Source organism: Aspergillus fischeri, genomic scaffold, assembly GCF_000149645.3.
Source record: "Aspergillus fischeri NRRL 181 1099437636264 genomic scaffold, whole genome shotgun sequence".
NCBI classification, from domain to species: Eukaryota; Fungi; Ascomycota; class Eurotiomycetes; order Eurotiales; family Aspergillaceae; genus Aspergillus; species Aspergillus fischeri.
The window spans coordinates 2,737,071-2,755,857 of record NW_001509762.1 but is presented as its reverse complement, the minus strand read 5'-3'; the positions used below and the strand labels follow the sequence as shown (position 1 = coordinate 2,755,857).

The 18,787-nt window shown below is 50.9% G+C and overlaps 3 protein-coding genes and 1 pseudogene across 3 annotated transcripts, besides 9 other annotated features; 2 read left to right on the top strand and 2 right to left on the bottom strand.

Annotated features, from left to right (window-relative positions):
* Positions 1 to 155: 155 nt before the first annotated feature.
* NFIA_081920 (putative NF-X1 finger and helicase domain protein) lies at positions 156 to 6,698 on the bottom strand (the record flags this gene model as incomplete). The annotated part of the gene is made up of 2 exons (XM_001260141.1): positions 156 to 5,893; positions 6,614 to 6,698. 2 exons carry the CDS (start codon positions 6,696 to 6,698, stop codon positions 156 to 158), a joined length of 5,823 nt encoding a protein of 1,940 aa, XP_001260142.1.
* A 1,643-nt stretch (positions 6,699 to 8,341) lies between these two features.
* On the bottom strand, positions 8,342 to 10,006 carry NFIA_081910 (uncharacterized protein; the record flags this gene model as incomplete). The annotated part of the gene is made up of 6 exons (XM_001260140.1): positions 8,342 to 8,738; positions 8,786 to 8,911; positions 8,962 to 9,120; positions 9,176 to 9,340; positions 9,393 to 9,825; positions 9,967 to 10,006. 6 exons carry the CDS (start codon positions 10,004 to 10,006, stop codon positions 8,342 to 8,344), a joined length of 1,320 nt encoding a protein of 439 aa, XP_001260141.1.
* Positions 8,583 to 8,612: a microsatellite.
* Positions 10,007 to 12,319: 2,313 nt separating the features above from the next.
* Positions 12,320 to 12,342: a microsatellite.
* Positions 12,343 to 13,442: 1,100 nt separating this feature from the next.
* Positions 13,443 to 15,344, top strand: NFIA_081900 (annotated as a pseudogene).
* A 1,568-nt stretch (positions 15,345 to 16,912) lies between these two features.
* On the top strand, positions 16,913 to 18,568 carry NFIA_081890 (cell wall mannoprotein 1 family protein; the record flags this gene model as incomplete). The annotated part of the gene is made up of 1 exon (XM_001260139.1): positions 16,913 to 18,568. One exon carries the CDS (start codon positions 16,913 to 16,915, stop codon positions 18,566 to 18,568), a length of 1,656 nt encoding a protein of 551 aa, XP_001260140.1.
* Positions 17,480 to 17,655: a microsatellite.
* Positions 17,524 to 18,006: a microsatellite.
* Positions 17,639 to 17,812: a microsatellite.
* Positions 17,952 to 18,202: a microsatellite.
* Positions 17,990 to 18,064: a microsatellite.
* Positions 18,086 to 18,257: a microsatellite.
* Positions 18,182 to 18,298: a microsatellite.
* Positions 18,569 to 18,787: the final 219 nt, after the last annotated feature.

Below are 18,787 nucleotides of genomic sequence, written 5' to 3'. Positions count from 1 at the left end.
TCTTCTTGATGTACATCACTTGAATGACTAGCTAGCATATAACGATGATTATGACTACCTCACTGTCCTTATCACAAACAATCATCAAGGAATGTGTTCTTATCGTCTTGATAGACTTCTGTTAAGATCATACAGTGCCCTACTGAAGTATTCTCTCACAGATGCATCCCTCCAAACGACGTCTCCAAATCATCTGCCCGCGTCACCCCCTCCGCTACGCGGTGCTCCCTCCCCCCAACCGGCTCCCCACACTCAGGACACGCCGTCTGCTCCATCGCACCCCCACACTCCCCAATCGTAAACGGGTGTCCGTTCCGGCAGTAATACCAGTGCCCCGTGCCATGGAACTCGCGCGCCATGGCCGCCACCACCGCCATGCGCTCTTCGTTCGTCACCACGGCGTAAAACGTCGAGTCGCGGAGCATTCTATCAACGGTCTCGATATCAGGCAGGAGACCTCTCGTCGGGGTTGGGTGCTGCGCGCAGAGGGATCGCGCGTGAGTGGCCGCCTCTCGCCCTTCTCGAAGGTGTGTCTCCGCGGCTTGCGGAGAAAGGGTCCGGGATCTTTCGAGGGCGTGGATGTGCGCAAGGAAAGTGTAGCCCTCTACTTGCTGGCGGATGCGGCCGGAGGAGCCTGCGAGGCTGATGAGTGTAGCGCACTCGTCTCTTGCGTCTTGTAGGTTGATGGAGATGGTGCTGTTGCCCGTTTGTGATGAGGCGCGGTCCTTGACGGACAGGAAATCGGTTAGCAGGGTGATGTCGAGACGGAGGTTCAGGGCGGTAGCGAGGAGAAGGCCCTTTGACTGGAGTATGGTGTTGTCAAAGTCAAAGTCTCCGTCGGTCTTCTTCCTTCGTTTGGCGTTTTCAACCATGCTGCGGACTCGGTCGTAGGGCTGTTCGTCCAAGGCTACTCGTTTGCGGTAGGCGACGACCTTGTCGCGAAGCTTGGTTATATCCTTCCACCGGCCAGGGGACGTGTGGTGAACTAATTCCGTCATTGTCTTGATGTTCTGCTGGATTGAGCCCTCGAGCGGCAGATGGTCGGGCCAGGCCGGTCCTTTTCTATTTGCAACCTCTGTTTCCTGCATTAGTTTCACCTGCCAGGCGAGCTCCTCCTCTAGAGGAACGTATTCCCGGTTCAAATAAAGGATGAACTTCTTGGTGGATTCGTCCAGTAGCGCTCGACGCACAAGTCGGCCGTATCTGGCAAGATCTCTCAGTGACCCACGACAGGTGGCACACGTCTTGATATCATCCATGGAGAACGGGCGCGTCGCATCCTTGATCGACATAGGTCTTCCTTGTTCGTCGAGTTCGTAGTGCTCTTGCAAGGCCATTTGCCCATCCATGCTCTCCATGGTCAAGAAATGGCCACACCGAGGGAAGATGCACGGGTTTTCATCCAGGTTGATGTTCTCGTATGTCTCACCCAGAATAAAGTCCACAACCTGGTCTTTGATTTCTTCGCTTGCACACGTTTGGCAGTACTTGTCGGACGGACATCTCTCACCACATAGCGACGGACACTGATGACCACACTGCAGCTTCTGGTCGCACCGTTTGGAGCACGGAATGTGGTTGCACGGGGCCGCGCAAGGCATTGTGCACGCGCTGTGTGGACATCTGGAGAAGCATCGCTCTTCGGCACATGGGGTGCATGGTTCCCGGCATTTCTTGGTACATTTGGAGTGACCGCACTGCACGTCACATGGTTCCTCACACGGGGGACAAGGCTCGTCGCTATGGCAAACCGCACTGCAGAAGTGAGCGCAAGTCGAGTGCTTGCGGCCGCACTTTTGCTGGCATCTTCCATGGTCGATGCGGACTTCCTCCCAATCAAGAAGCTGTACGCAATGATGGCATGGCCGCTTGCATGTGTGTCCGCATGTCAAGAGAGCATTACACTGCGCGGTACACTTAAAAGTAGCCAATTCCACATTTTGATGGCATTCCACCGTAATCTCGTGCTTGCAGCGTTCGACCGTCTTGGTAACAGCCACCTTGCAACGGACGGTAGACAAGTCCTGATCTTGCCAGCAGGGCAAATTCGGCATCGAATGGCCGCATTCAAGTTTCCTATCCTCCTTATACACGTTCACCATACACCTGACAGGACAAGGATCACCGCATCGCTTGACGCACGGATGAGTACACCCTTTGCGCGGGCGAGGGCACGGCTGTGGGCAATACGCGGCGTTGTGAAGCAGTTCCGAATGGCACTTTTGCTCACAAGCATGGCCACAGGGAAGACGATTGATGCAGCGCAGACTACAACCCCCCTCCGGGGATAGCTGCAAAAATTGGTGAGGCGTAGAGACAAGGAGTGGTGTATCAGGGTGACGGGGACACTGCAACTCCAGCTGTGATCCTATATTGCCCGACTGCCGAAGGATGTCAATGACCTGCGCCCACATGGGGACGTGAGTACAAGTCTCGGAATTGCCAATAATGTACATTCCATGCTGCGCTCGTGATAGGAGGACGTTTATTCTGTTGGATGTACGCAAGAACCCGCAGCGATTCTGAGAGTTACTCCGCACCAGCGATATAACGACGACTTTGGCCTCTTCACCTTGGAAATTGTCTATGGTCGCTACCCTCAAAGTCTGCAGTAGAGTAGCTCTCGCGGCGGTCTTGGCAACAGTTTCACCAGCTTCAAAGCCAGCACTCTCGAGCTGATCGGCATCTCGTTCTCCAAGTGTGACGGTGAAGTGTTGCGAGAACAGCTGTCGTAGTCGATGGAGTTGACCCAGGTATGGAGTAATGACAGCAATATCGCCGCTATGATATTTGCCCTGTCGCACGAGATGGTTGACCACAGCCATTGTCATCTGAATTTCGTACTCGTTCCAGTGCGAGGTCGCCAGCAGACTCGTATTGGCTGCGTCCGCCTCCGGCTCGCGATGGTCCAGCCAGAACAGTCTCCGGCGCATACCCACAACTTCAGGATAGCTTGACACTGATTCTGCGTCTTCTATCTGAGGATATAGAGTATCCCGAACTAGTTGGGCGATGGAAGGGTGCATCCTGCGTTGCGTTTCGAGTGTGCTGAACGGAAGACCCAGACCCATGGCACTCCGTGATTCCACCAGTCGCTCAAACAACGAAACGTCCAGAGAGTACTTTTCGCCACCTCTAGGATTCTCGCGCGAGAGCTCGTAATTCTGAACCTGTGGACGGAGTTGTAGGTGATCACCAATAAGGATGGCGTGTTCGACCGAGGGTAACAGAGCAGTGAGAAGGTGTGCTTCCAGAACCTCACCGGCTTCTTCACACATCACGACTTTGGATTGTAGCTTCCGCAGCATGTTTAAATTTCGAGCCAGACCGGACGTGGTGACTCCGATGACATCGGCATCTGCCAGACAGCGAAGATCCACTTCGTCTCGAACGTTGTCAAAATTGGCTTTGGCTATATGGTGTGCCGAGCAGAGCTTCGTGACTTTATCATGCACCAGGTTAATGACTTCTTTCGTCCATATCTGGTACAGTTCCTCTCTTTCTTTCTGTGACAGTTGGGACGGATTTAGTGACGTGAGCACGTCGAAAGATCGTATCTCATCTCCTGGTCCCCCAGCCTGGACCCAACGCCTGATCACATCACTAGGCTTGCCGTGCCGAACCCTCTCCCAACCGTCCTCGTCCTTACCGAACAGACCAGAATAATAGCGCGGATATAGTTCTTGAAGGTGAGGGATGAGATGAGTGGCTAACAAGTCCTGGTTGATCTTCAGGGTGGAGAACTTGTCCTCGCACGCCTCTATTTCGCAATGAAGGCGATATTGATCTTGTCGCTCCCTCTTGGTTTTCTCGGCATCCTTTGCAATGTGTCGTAGATTGAGCGACCTCAGCTGGTCAGACTTGGACTGCGAACCGATCCGTATAATCTGGGACGTTACTCCTTTGTCGATGAGAGCTTCCAGCAACTGGTCCAGAGCGTGGTTCGTATAAGTAACACATAACACAGGACCAAGATTTGTTTTTCCTTGCTTCTTATTTGCTAGGAGGACTCGGATAAGCGCAACACCTGTGTAACTCTTACCCGTCCCAGGAGGCCCTTGAATCAAGCCAATTCGGTGTTGGAGGCTATTGACCAAGGCTCTCGCCTGGGCCCTGTCGAGGGTTGAGTTGCGTCGCAAGTATTCTATATCAACCGGTTTATCGGCTTGGATGTATAGATCGGCCATGTTATTCATCAAGCAACGAAGGTTAAAGCGAAATCCGGGTCTCAATGCATAGAGGGGAGGAGGAACGTCGACTGGACCTACATCGCCGTTCGGGACCAGAATCTCTAGGAATGGTAGCTCCCTGTTCTCCTTGATCTTCTTCAGTGCTCGCAAGGTTGGTTCGAAGCCAGCCAGTAGAATGCCTGGGAATTCAACAACAGAAAAATCCCGTTTACTCAGGACCTTGTTCAATATTGTGCGGACCATGCCGGGTTTCGTATCGACCAGCGTCATTTTGACTGACGCTTCCTTCGCATCTCCCCACAGGGATGCTGCATTCTCACTTTCCTTATTGGCATTGTCTGTTTGCTTTTTGGAAGACCTGACTTGCTCGTCCACAATGGTACAGAAGACAACCGTCCTTCCATTGCGTCCATTCATGATGAGACACACAAGAGCACCGGGTTGCAAACGCTTCGACAACTGCCACCAGTTTTCCCGATCCTTGTCCGACATCTCACTGACGCGTGACGGTTGAGGGAATTGAACCTTGAATTGAAAGCCAAGGAATTTGTCAAAGTAGATCTGTCCGATCTTCGCACGAGGATAGACGTGTGTCCGAACCTGGGAAATCCGTCGGCCTGGTCCCTGTGATCCTTTGAGCTCCTGGTGAATAGCATCGCGCAGCTGACCGATCGTATCTTCCCTTAGTAGACGGAAATTCCGATCTAACAAACCGTCCAGACCACCCACATGCCACTGACCAGGATCATTGACCGGTAGGTATTCGATACGTGAACTCTGGATCTCATCTAGGGTTGGCATGATAGCGATGTTCACAATATCGGCATGGTCGTTGTCATGTCTGCCACCGGGCGGTTCGCGATGTACCGTAAATGTTGCAGTAGACTTCGGTTCACATTTGAGCTTATCGTTCGCAGGTGCAGATGGTAGGATGCTGCCAATTTCCAATCGGCATAGGAGGTGATCAAGAAGATTGCGCGAGTGGTGGAGAGAGCTCGCCAGGCCACCCTCGGTCATCTGGAGAAAAAGCTGCTGAAACCTGTTTGCTTGATCTTTGAGTGCATCTTGAACGAATGCGGTGGAGTTGAGATCGACGATTTTTGCAAACACGAGGAGTGAAATTTCCAACCACTCCACGGCTGTTTCCTCCTTGCTGGTTTTTGATAGCACATCGCATATTGAGCTCAGGAACAGCGTTGCCCTGCGACCGTTGATACCATACAGCACGTTGAGAATAGTTCCCACTGCTTGTTCCAAGATCAGCGACGATAAAACCTTAGGGTGCGAGACGGTTTCCAGCAGAGGAAGGACCTGTGACCGGAAGACTACTTCCTTTGCCTTCGACTCGGCTGTGGGGAATTTATTCTCCACAAGATCTCGAATATGTTCCAATCCCGTCTCCTCAGCTAGTTCACGTATCACTCCTTGCATAAGACCAGCGTCAACTTCGATAAACTGTCGAGCATCTCGGAAGAAGTTATCCAACTTCGCGCGACCTGGTCGAGATGCACGGAAGTCTGTGATAAGGGTATCCTTCCAGGATCGAAATCGTTTCTCTGAATCTGACAGTTCTGGTCTTTTGGGCCTCACGTCTCGTTTTGGTCGATCGTCATCTCGCCTTCCGGGGTCATTTACGTGTTGAAACTTGCAGTTTTTGAAGGAACACGTTCCCCTTCTGGCAAAGTCCCTGCAAATCCTGAAGACTGTTAGTACTGTGTTCCCAGTATTAGACTAGTCCGAGCGACGTACTTGGGTCTTGACATGTTTACGGTCGACGTGTCTCGCTAGGTGGAAGTCTCCAAGGGCGCTGCTTGATGACTGAGATAGGAGCGCGGAATGAAGAAGTTCTGGGTGGTTAGGCTTTGATCAGTTAGACTGGAAGTCAAATCGTTTTGACGGGAACGTAGCTATGGGAGCAGAGTGATAGGTAAAAGAAGGAAAACAGAAGCAAGATAGAGGAGAGAAGAAGTGAATGGTGACGAGCTCAGTTTATAAATGCAGAGCACAACAGGTCTGGTGTTCTACTAAAAAAGGGCACCTTGCACTGCGGCTGTGAGCACAAAGCATTATTTTAAGACATTCACAGCCAACAGACAGTCTTCTCAAACAATTCCTTGTGTTGGAACAGAGTCGGGAGCAGCATGTCTGTCTCCAGCCTCTTGCTATGAGCAGGGGTTCTTGTATCATCATCGGATGAGCTGCGCCACTGGAAGCTGTGCCGCTGGATTCTCTGAACGCTGACGACCACTCATTTTACCCTCCACACTCACACCCTGTAGGTATGTATCACTTTCTGCCGGATATCTGCCTTGACAGTGATGCGAGCTGACTCACAACATTCCTTGGACTGAGAAGGTGGGTGAAGCGCTCCATCATCTAGCTGATTGGACGCTCAAAGGAATCGTCACTAACCAGGATGGTACTCCAAAGTATAGCCCTCTGCTTGCTGGCGGATGCGGCCGGAGGCGTCTGCGAGGCTGATGAGTGTGGAGGACTCGTCTCCTGCATCTTGTAGGTTGAGGGAGAGGGAGATGTGATCTCCTCAGAATAGGCAATAAAGGGGATTGATGGTATTATGGCTAGCCAAGTCCAATGTATAGGATCGACTCAAAGCATGACGAGGTTGAGTCCCATGTGCTGATTATGTATGTAATAAATGGTGCGCGGCCCAACAACTCCCTACAGAAGGCTGTGGTCATATGCTGTTGTCATATGGACTGTGTATAACGATAGGAGGATGGTTGAAAGGGAGATAACAATCAATTGTCTCTCCACTAACTAATGAATGAATGAATGGTAACAGCTGCTCCTCTTCCTCTCATCTCCTCTCCTGATGATAAGATAAACGAATGTTGCTCATCTTAGTAAACCTGCCCTCACGGCCGTCTCCTCATTGCTGGTCTCTGATAGCACATTGCATATTCCATCCTGCGCTCATTGATACCAAACAGCACCTTGAAAATAGTCCCCACTGTTTGTTCCAGGATCAGTCAAGGTAACAGCAAGAGAATTCAGGGTACTTGACGAACTGAGCAAGGAGTACTACCATGATTATTCCTGTCCTGTGACTCAACATGGACTTGAAAAAGGGGCCAAGCCAACTCTCCCTAAATCTACTGTACATTGACTGAACAGGGTAGGTAATTGGCAGGAATTTTCTTCGCAGCCGTAGATGAATCGCTAGTCATTTCAACCTGGAGTCAGACCGCGTCGCAGTTCCACCGCCTCTCACAAGGATCCTGGTTTACTCGGTGCGTATACTTTCTGGGTCTTCTACTGTCACTCACATGGATAACAGCTGGTAGTCAGCCTCGTTCCGTACTTCATCCGCGTCGAAGACGCAGTTGATCTCTCCGCTTCGACTGTCTACATCATCTCCGCCATTAGTCCCTCAGTTAGGGGTCTGCTAGTAGGTGTGGTTATCAAGCGGTATCCCCTTACCCTGTAATTCCATGGCTTACACTGATAAGAAATTTAGAATGAAGTATCGTAGCCCCTAATAATCAGTGTAATCCTTGGGATAGGAACAGCTAATCTACTCTACTTATCTTTCACTAGTAAAAGGACTGCTTACCAGCATAGATACTCTACCTGTTCCTTCCTCTCGGGCTTTATGACAGGGATTCTCTTCTTAATATAATTTATTGGTATATTGCTGGCTGTGCTAATAGGGAGTCTTCTGATGTGTGTTATAATATATGTCTACGCCAGTAGTTAGGGCTTATCATTAGGCTAGCAGTTAAGGTGGCGGTTATGCAGTGGGTTTTGTGGCAGAGGTTAAGGGTAGGCTTAAGAAAGTGGGAGGAGGAGGTTTGCTTTTTTAATTGTATCCTCTTAGATCCATATCTGTGGGGAGGCTGATGGAGATAGTTGATTGAATACTGGATGACGCGAGATTTGCGAAGCGGTGTTCGGGTGGTGTGCTGTGTGTAGAGGGTTCTGAGGGGAAGTTATCTGGAGGCATTTCAGCTGGTTGCTTTCTTTTCTGTTCATTTACTGAGCATAGGCAACGCCCAACGGTAAGCGGTAATCGCAGCAGCATATTCACTGCTCATGTTGCCGATTGCGCTGTCTCTGGAAGAAGGGGGGATCAAGTGATCTGATCGTCTGATAGAACATCATCTATATACCATCTGATTACAGGCATGGTATCAATTAGGAGGCGGATGCAACGAATACGGCGGCGGCGGGTCATCCTCCGGCGCACTTCTCCTCGACCTGTCCTGCAGCGGAATCTGTGGCCCCCAGTGGAACCCTGCGCGCTCTTTATAGTTCCTCGCCATCCTCTGCTCATACCAGATGATCAACCCCACAATGATAATCCCGGCGATACTCACCCCAATTGCTATCCCTACCTTTGCGCGAGTGCTCAACCCTCGCCCGCTTGTGCTTGTCACTCCTGTCACTCCTGTCACTCCTGTCCCGTTGCAGGTGGAGTTGGAAGTCGGGGCTGCTCTCTGGATGGCGCGCTGGAAGGAACTGCAGTCAATGGGGTCCGTGGTGTTGATCGTGATGCGGTTGACCCCGGTGAGGGAGGGAAATCCGGCACTACCGCGAGTGAGTTTTTGGTCAGGAAGGTGTATAATAGATCGTACCTTGTGATGTTTCCATTGAGCTGGATGGTCTCCGCGGAATATAAGCTTGTGAAATTGACGTCTAGGAAGGATGAGGAGTTGACTGTGATGTTGCCCTGGATTGATTGTAGGAAGGCCAGAGAGAGACTATCTCGTTAGCATGCAGATATCGTAAAGTGTGCCTATGATGGACATACCTGGATATTGCACCCTGGAGATCAAGCATATCGCCCACTGAGCGTAGCTTTGGTAGAGCCAGGTCCAAAGGCGCACCGTAGTTATGAACTGAGACTCCCGATGGGCCAAAATATTCTCTTGTTTGGATGTTGGCCGTTTCGAGGACAGGCATCGAGAACCTAGCCACCGTCAGTTCGGAGACGAGAGATGTATATGCATATGCTGATGACGCACTCCGTAATCACTCCAGAGACCCGGATAAAAGTCGCATATTTCAGGGCAGGAAAGCTGAGCGGGAGTTGACCATAGGCCTTATCATCGAGGTAATTCGTGGCGATGGTATCAGATCCCCGTATGCTGAGATTGCCATTGACTTGCTCTAAAGAGTCAAGTCTCACACTAAGCCGGTTAGTCCGGTGTCTGCTAGACCCTGCAGGAACGGATTGAATACCTCGAGTAGTTCCCCGCCAGCGAGATACTCGTCGCTTGTTTCAACGACCGAAAGTCTACCGCGGCGGTCGAAGGTACGGCCAGATTGATCGAGCCGACGACAGTCACTTTCGGTGCGGATACATCTATTGTTTTTTGACTACTTGGGAGATCAACGTTCATGCCTCCCAGGTACAGCACGTCCGGCAGCGAGATTGACGTGAGTTTAAACGTCTTAGTAGGGGCAGCATAGGTGATGACTCCGCTAATACTGGTGACATTGGGAAGAGAGAATGATCCGTTGAAGCTCTCCAGTAGAGTAATATCATCGTCAATTGTGGTGCAGTTATGCGTGGAGAACCAGTTCAGGTCATCGGACGAGGCGAACTGAAATGCAGCAGGTGAGTTCTGGAGGTTGGGATCACGGCTGCGCTCGCAGGTTGTCGCAGTGACAACTAATCATGTCAGATTTATAGGCTTATTGAGAGTGAGCAGCCTTACATGGTAATACAGAAACTATCAGTGCTAAGACTGAGCAACGATGGAAATATGTCATCGTTCAGCATCAAATTGAGATGCGGAGAAGATAAGAACACTCTGGGGGAGAAGATGACCGGGCGGCTGGGGTCTGGACATGATAAGTGTCTAGCTAGTTATTAATAGGAATAGTGGCTCGAGTTGGGCGCAGTTGGATCCTGGCCAGCAGAGTTAGAGACAATCCTGCAGTGGCGGCTCGCCTTATGCCTTGGCGCCTCGAGAGGGGTAGACGAGTAGTAGACAAGCATGAGCCAAATACCTCGCCTTTTAAACTTCTGTCATCGAATCAAATACGGTGAAGTATCAAGCAATGAGGCTGTGTTGATGCATGTCTGATATTTCTCGATCGAGGTCCTCGCACACGGTGGTTGGGTTTAACAGCCTATCAGTCTTTGTTTGTAGCGCTGTCAATTCAACGATAGCCTTGACTCGTCACGTTGTCCAGGACTCCAGATTCAGATTATCGCCAAGGCACGAAATGCAAATAAGGTGTAAGTCCCGTTGATACCCAGGGCATCGTCAAACTCAATCCGATGGACACATCCGAAGTCGGAGACATAAAGGTATTGAGGGTAGAAGGGTACCTAGTTAATGGTCTCATTATTTTCCTTCTGATCTAGTAATATGGTAATAGATATCGATCAAATCCATACAACTCATCTATACATCGACTTGTACCTCCACGTAACAGGAACGTCGTGTACTCAAACTTCGTGCATGCAAACCTTGTCCGAGAAGCAATATCGATATGAGGGCTATCGTGCAGCATAGTAGAAGTCACAAAAGTTCAGTAGCAGTGGCTCCACCTCATTGACTCGAGGCCGTAGTAGCAGTCGACGGAGTCGGCAGTCTTCTACCAAGACGGACAGGAATGCCTATGACGCAGCGACAGACATACTCGGCTCATTCGATGCAACAGAAAGTAGGCGACGGGCTGATCTCCCGGGAATGAATTGATTAGCTAACTTGACGATCGACAACCAGCCTGAGAAGATTGCAGAACGGCTCATCAGGGGAACCAATTTGACCCCGTACGATTGACCAAGCCATCCGATCGAACAGATCGTCCTGACAACTCTCCGGGAATTATTATTGTTCATAAACAATTAAGAGACAGCCTTAAGCCTTGGAAGTCACCGATGGCCTCTAAAGCATTCCACTAGTACAGTGTCAGAGGTTGCATAATTTCGCAGCTTAGATACACTCTAGATGTCTCCTTCCCCGAACTGAAACCCTAACTCTACTTCAGGCAGTCAATGTTGAACTCTTAGCCAGAGAGTACCCCCATATCTCTATAACAGACTACCTAAAAAGATACAAATTATTGATAATATTAAGGATCGTGCACTATTAGTCTGATGTAGATGTCTTGGATGATCTATGAAGATATAGGGAAGCCATAGGCCCTCAAGTTATTGTTTGCCACCAGACATTTACAAACCACAACAAATGCCCCGGTATAGATGGTGATTCTGAAAAGATCTCAAGTTGTGAATCTTAGACGCAATGCAAGCGCGAATGAAATGTCTGGAGAAGGAGATACTGCTCGACGCCTTTCCCTTGGTTATATACAAAGGTAGTAGGGTTGGCCTGAGGAGCATACTCATTACTGTGACAGTAGGTTTGATGTGTACTATAAGTGCCAGCTTAGAGGGAAAGGCATCGTAGCGCTAGACTAAGGTAAGAGTATCATAGCCTACAACTCAGACTAAACCTTGCTGTTCTCGTTTTTCAGGGCCCCATTCATTTCCAGTTTAGGCAAGCACATGGGCAACAGATGAACCCTTGTGATGTTGTATTGTCAACAAACCAGGGCCCGGTGGTGCAGTAGGTTAATCCCCCAACCCAGCTGCACAACTGAGTCCTGGTTCGAGACAGGCCCTGGTCGCTTCTCTGGTATATATTTACCGAAGAAGGCGCGACTGGGGCTTGGGCGGATGAGAGAGGGGCCTGTACGGCTTCCTCTCTGGTCCGTTTTATTTCTCAAGATGGCTAGATCTTTCTCTATCTCAACTTTTCTCTTTTCTGGTTCTGTGTACAATTTGTTTCTTCAACTTTGTGGTAATGGATGTTTCTTGGTTGAGAACTGGTCAGAGAGGTGGCTCTCCCCTGCTGCAGCACTTCACTCTCGAGAAATAGCCATCGTAGTGAAGTGTCTACTTCACAAAGTCCCTTGCGGTGAATCCTTCTCTCAACCCCACTCTGTCCATCTAGTCTCCCCTATCCAGTTTGTCTGATCTATCTGACACTTCCTCCTACCCTCGCTGATACTGCACTTGTCAACATCATACTTCATACATGCCAGGCTGAGACCTCATGCACGTGTGGTACTCACGCTGTTATCTGCGGTGATACTGGCTTCTCTCACGGTGTGAGATGTCTGTACAGTTCATGGCGCAGAGCGGAGAGTGCCGACGACGGCGACGACGACGACGGCATTTTACCATGACAACGCTTGAAACGTCGACGTGATACCTAGTCAGTGGAGCTCCAATATTCAGCATCAGAAATGCATGTCAGTAAGCGCCAAGGTTACAATTTCTATCGTCGTGGACCCATCAGCAAACTAGATCCGCGGCGCGTTGGACATTATGGTACGCTCTCACAAATACAACCATGACAATGAGAGCCGACAACTTCAGCGCTGTACTACAATTGCCCATCGGAACGGGGCTAACTAGATATCCGAGAGCGTACGGAATTCACAGACAACTTTGAAGGGAGCCAAGTAGTCCGAGAAATTGGCTTCACACGCGCACATCTGCATGGTGTGAGTGCTCATTACAGGACCGAATTCTGCTCGAGGAGCGCTGAGAGCTCGTGTATATTTGCCCCGTCCGAGTGCCAGTAGGGGCATACACTGTAAACAGTACCTTCACCAGAAGACAATTCAAAGGTACCTAGGTCATGCTCTCGTCTAGGTAAGGGAATGCACTGTTTCGAACACTAAATACAACAGTCTGGGACCTCTCCGGGGGGAAGTGAGTTTTCCTTGATCATTAAACGATATTGTCAATCTATGGCAATGCAAGCTATTTGGTGGCGTTGCCAGATTCAAGGATTCTCAGCTAAATATGCACTTTCAGCTCCCAAGACGACAATGAGCTTGTGATCTCCCCGAGATGAACAGGACACTTCAAGAATAACTTTGCAGCCGGGGCGACTGACTCAATCTCGAAAGGGAAACTCTAGTCAGGCAGCAATTGGTTCACGTCGGCCGCAAATTAAGTGTTGTGTCCTGCGGTGCCTTTGGTTCTCGACACAATGTCAACCACTGCCGGTGTCGGACCTGTCGACCAGGCTGCTCACTCAAGCACTGACCTGGACCAACGTAAGCACAATAACGGTCAACATGGGAACGCAACACATGCAGTCTAGCAGTGCCGCGCATCAGACAATAAGCAGACAGAGGCACCCCTTCTTCATCTGACTTATATCACATAAATAGCTGGGTTGCAATTCTGACGGTTGGCTTTGAGATATGCAGATTGCTCTTTGTTACTGACCGGATCTTGGTAAATTGTGATCAAAAATGACTGTCATAGACACCAATTCGGCTGCTAGGCTAGACGTCGCAGCCTTTGATTTGATCATTGTGGGGGGTGACACGTCCGGGTTAGTCGTCGCCAACAGATTGGCGGAAGATCCGAATACCCGGGTGCTTGTCCTAGAAGCAGGAACGAACCGTCTGACCGACCCGCGCATCCTAGTGCCAGGACTAGCGCCTACGGCGTACGGAGATCCGGATTTGGACTCGGCCTTTCGATCTATCCCTCAGGTACACGCAAGCAGCCCCGCTGACACTCCCACCGGCTACATGCTTTCTCGACAGGGACAACTCAATGGTCTTCAACTGCTCGCTTCAAAAGGGCGTACCCTGGGAGGATCCTCCGCGATCAACCTCGGCTTGGTCATCTACCCATCGCGGTCGGAAATGAATGCATGGGAGACGCTTGGAAATCCGGGCTGGGGGACGGCATGACATTGAACCCTACCTTTGCAAATTCCACCAGGCGAGTGAGCCGTCCAGCGCAACTCGCGAGTTCTTCATGAGGATGAAATACGACCAGGAAGATTAGGGAAGTAGTGGGCCAGTCCAGGTGTCTTTCGGAGAACCTATACATGCCGTTCCACGGAGCGTGGATGGAGACTTTTAAGAACCTAGGGTATCCGCAGGTAGAAGATCCCATCCGAGGTGCAGGAACGCGACCGTTTGTCAGCCCCGGTGCGGTGGATCTGTTACACATACGCGCAGCCATGCGGGGTCTGCTTATTTCGGTGCAGATGTACAGCATCGTCCGAACCTGCGAGTGGTGACCGGCGCGCTGGTGGTGAGGATTGTTCTGGAAGTCCGCGAGGCTTCTGTTATCGCCAACGGGGTGCAATTCCGTAAGGGAAAGCGAACGTACACGGTCCCTGCGACCAATGAGGTTATACTCGCCGCGGGAGCAACGCAGACTCCACAGATCCTAGAGCTCTCTGGCATTGGTAGCGCAGACCTCCGGTCGCATGGCATCATCACAATCATTGATAATCCACATGTTGGGGAGAACCTTTAGGATCATGGATTAGTATGTTCGAGTGCGAAGTAGCAGACGATGCCCTCAGGCGACATGGTAAGAGACCCAGCAGTGGCTGCGGCTGCCATAGAAGCGTATAAGAAAGACGGCTCCGGACCATTGGGAATGCTCCCATTGGTGTAGGCATTTATGCCTTGCATAAACCTCTTTACAACAGAACGTCACCAGTTGCTCGCGACAATTGATTTTGTGTCGATCGCTCCTGGTAATCTTGCGGGCGCGCAGCAGAAGCAGTATCCGATCCTTCGAAAGCTGCTGGAGGATCTCGATGAACCCGCAGCGCAGTACATCCTAGCCCCGTTCCAGCTTCTGCCCCGCGAGGGCAACGGTCCCAAGGGGCCTCTTCTCAATGAGCCATCCAGGATGCTTCCCCACCATTGTCTCCGCACTGAGCTACCCATTGTCTCGCGGTTTTGTACATCTCCAGTCCGCAAACATCAAAGCAGCGCCGGCCATCGACCATGGCATTCTGCGTCACCCCGCAGACCTAGAGCTCCATGCACGTCACAGTATTTAGACCGAGACATTGACCGAAACCGAGCCAATGGCGTCGCTACTTAAGAAGAAAGGAGCGAGGTTGCACACACTTGAGCGACTGACAGACGTGGAGAGGGCCAAAGAACTGTGTAAGGAACTCGTACTGTCCAAGTGGTAGACAAGTGGGTCAGGTGCAATGATGCCACGCGGTGACGGTGGAGTGGTGGACCCGAAGCTTAAAGTATATGGCACCGCGAATGTGCGGGTGGTGGATGCCAGTGTGTTTCCACTGGAGTGACACAGAAGGCGGCGGATATTATCAAGCAGGACACTTTCTAAGCTTTGGAACAGGGCTGATGGTTATCCGAGTCACGCGGCTTTCGTTTTGTCTTGCAAGTTAAACTTGAGTGGGATGTTAGCGGGATTCAGAGTTTGTTGGTGACTGTGATATTTATAGCATCTAGTAGGGCCCGGCAGTTCTTTGGACGTGGCTCTGATCTAGTAGTAGCTTTCCAGAGGATCAGACACTGAGACTAATACAGTAATAGACCGGAAATCGAGGATCCTACCAAAGACTGAACTCATTATTACCCGAGGATGTGATGTGACATTGAACGCATGCATCTTTATATTACTGCCTTAGGCCGCTAGTAAGAAGCGCAGCGAAGACCTCGGCAGGTTGCATCTGTGACCTGTTTAATTTCTCTTAACTGCACACTCTCCAACCACCTCGTCATTTTGATTCATCCACCAGTGACGCATCCACACAAAGAAGAAAAGAATACAAGGCAAGATCCTATCTGCAGGGTCTTCTAAAGTCAAACTCTCCATTGATTTGAATCCGAACGGTGATCCGGCTGACTTCTCCGGGGTTACGTGTCTTACAACCCCGCATTGCCATCAACATCACTGACACTAAATCATGGCCAGGTTACACTGCCATTGGGAGGCCAAGTCGCTAGTTCGACGCTAGACAGCTAGACATGCTAGAAGTCTCCAACGGCAACGGTGATGGGTCAATCTCGCGAGGGGAAGCCATTCAAGAGACTAAGCGAAAAAAGACTAATCTAATTACCTTTTTCGCAACATAACCTGTTTTTAGGAAAGATTCTGAGTCAGGGCCTATCAGGAACAAGGGGACAACCCAAACTTGACAACATCAGTGGACGCCTGAGAAGCTGCTGGAATTTGAGTGTTTTCTTTCGTCTGTCTACGCTTTGTTAGTGTTGGACTCGGACCAGGGTGATGGACTGTCATTCTGCGTGTCTCACTCTCCCCGGAGACTTTCTTGTTTTTTCTGGCAGTGGCATCGTCTATTACTCAATATGACATATGAGATTGACGGAAAGGAAAAGGTCTGAGAGAAACTCTGCATCCTAGCTTTGACTCTGTTCGTTGCTCATTGGATACAGTTGTACTGACAGACACCTGCCAGGTTACTACCCCGTTGCCAGCACCCAACCTCTTAATTCCAGCAATATATTGCACCCAATCAGACAATCCTCGACGGTCTTGCCACTGGCTTGATCTAATGGACTGTCCAACGTCGTAGTGCCTTAGCTCATGTTCGATAATTTGGTCAGCCAGTTCCATGAGACAAGGCGTGCACTAACCTCGAAAAAGGGAATCCCTTGGCCGCTGGTCCAATTCTACACCAATGTCTATGCACGAACTGGCATACCCCGGATCAGACGGAAATGAGTCTCATTATTGAAGTGCAAGCGAGGCAATCCTCCCGATGCAAGGTCATGACGCATGTGACTTGACACCAGCCTCCAGGATGAGATTAAATAGTCCTGGGATGGTACCTCGAGGTATCTGTCTGATTGATATTTCCTCACCTGCTGTAAGTCCGTCGCTCGTTACAGTAGTAATCGATCGTCTCTCGCTTGACCTTTGTTTACACCCATCACAGTCGTTTATCATCTGATACTGTTTGGTTGCTTCAATGCGGTTCTCTGCGTTAACTTCCCTTCTCGCCTGGGGAGCCATCACCGGTGTCCTCGCGACACCCACCAAGGTCTCCCGGGCACCCTCGCTGGTGGAGCGTGACTTTGCCGCCGTCACCAGCGTTGTCGCTGCCATTTCGTCCAAGGTCGATGCTCTGGATGCAAACATCAAGGCCTACACTGGAGGCGATACGTCCGCCATTGTGGACGCTTCTGCAGACCTCATCTCCACCATCAACGATGGCACTTCCACCGTGGCGGCCCAGCCAGCTCTGAGCCAAATTGACGCTCTGAATCTGGTGAATCCCATCTTGGCTCTGACCAGCAAGGTCAAGACCACCATCAACGACCTCATCTCCAAGAAGAGTCTGATCGTCGAGGCCGGCGCGGGTCCTACCACATATAACCAGTTGCTGGACCAATACACGGCCTCCTCGAACTTGGCTACGACCCTGTCTAGCAAGGTGCCGGAGGCTCTCAAGCAAGTCGCTGAAGAGCTGTCCTCGGGAATCACCTCGGCCATCCAGACGGGTATCGATGCTTATAAGGATGTGGGCACCCCCCCGACCACTACTACTTCGTCGACTTCCGCACCTCCTACGACTACGCCTACCACCACTACTACTGAGACCTCCACTCCATGCGAGACTACTACCACTCCTACCGAGACCTCCACTCCATGCGAGACTACTACTACCCCTACTGAGACTTCCACTCCGTGCGAGACTACCACCACTACTACCGAGACCTCCACTCCATGCGAGACTACCACCACTACTACCGAGACCTCCACTCCATGCGAGACTACTACCACTCCTACCGAGACCTCCACTCCATGCGAGACTACCACTACCCCTACTGAGACTTCCACTCCGTGCGAGACTACCACCACTACTACCGAGACCTCCACTCCATGCGAGACTACTACCACTCCTACCGAGACCTCCACTCCATGCGAGACTACCACTACCCCTACTGAGACTTCCACTCCGTGCGAGACTACCACTACTCCTACCGAGACCTCCACTCCATGCGAGACTACTACTCCTCCTCCTGAGACCTCCACTCCCTGCGAGACTACTACCACTACTACTCCTCCTCCTGAGACCTCCACTCCCTGCGAGACTACTACCACTACTACTCCTCCTCCTGAGACCTCCACTCCCTGCGAGACTACCACCACTACTACTCCTCCTCCTGAGACCTCCACTCCATGCGAGACTACTACCACTACTACTCCTCCTCCTGAGACCTCCACTCCATGCGAGACTACCACTACTACTCCTCCTACGGAAACCACCACCACACCCACTACACCTCCTGCTGAAACTACCACTACCACCAGTGTCCCTGTTCCCCCAGTGACCTCCACCACCACCGCTACCGAGACGACCCCCTGCCATGAGTGTGAGGGCACCACCAGCGTTCCCAACCCACCCGGCCCCACCACACTGACCACGGCCCCTGCATGCACGACTTGCGGTGGTGGTGGTGGTGGTGAGCAGCCCACGCCTCCCGTTGTGGTTCCTCAGCCCTCTCCCTCCAGCCCTACGACTATCGCTCCTCCTGGAGGACTCTCCACCGGCGCAGCCAGCAAGCTGGGCTCGTCTCTTGGCACGGCCATGGCTATTGCTGCAATTGCGCTGTTGCTGTAAATGATCTATCCAATCATGGAATGAGATGGACACGAGGATGAGAAACGAAAGGAAAGGAAAGGATATTAATGTCTACTTATAATTTGGTTTGTGGGGAGGAATGTTGATATGAGCTTGGTGATATGATTGTATCTATTTATCGATTCAGTCAGATAGTAGCTAGTAGCTGGTAATTCAATTCGAACCCGGAATTCTTTTCCAGATGTCTGAAATTCCTCA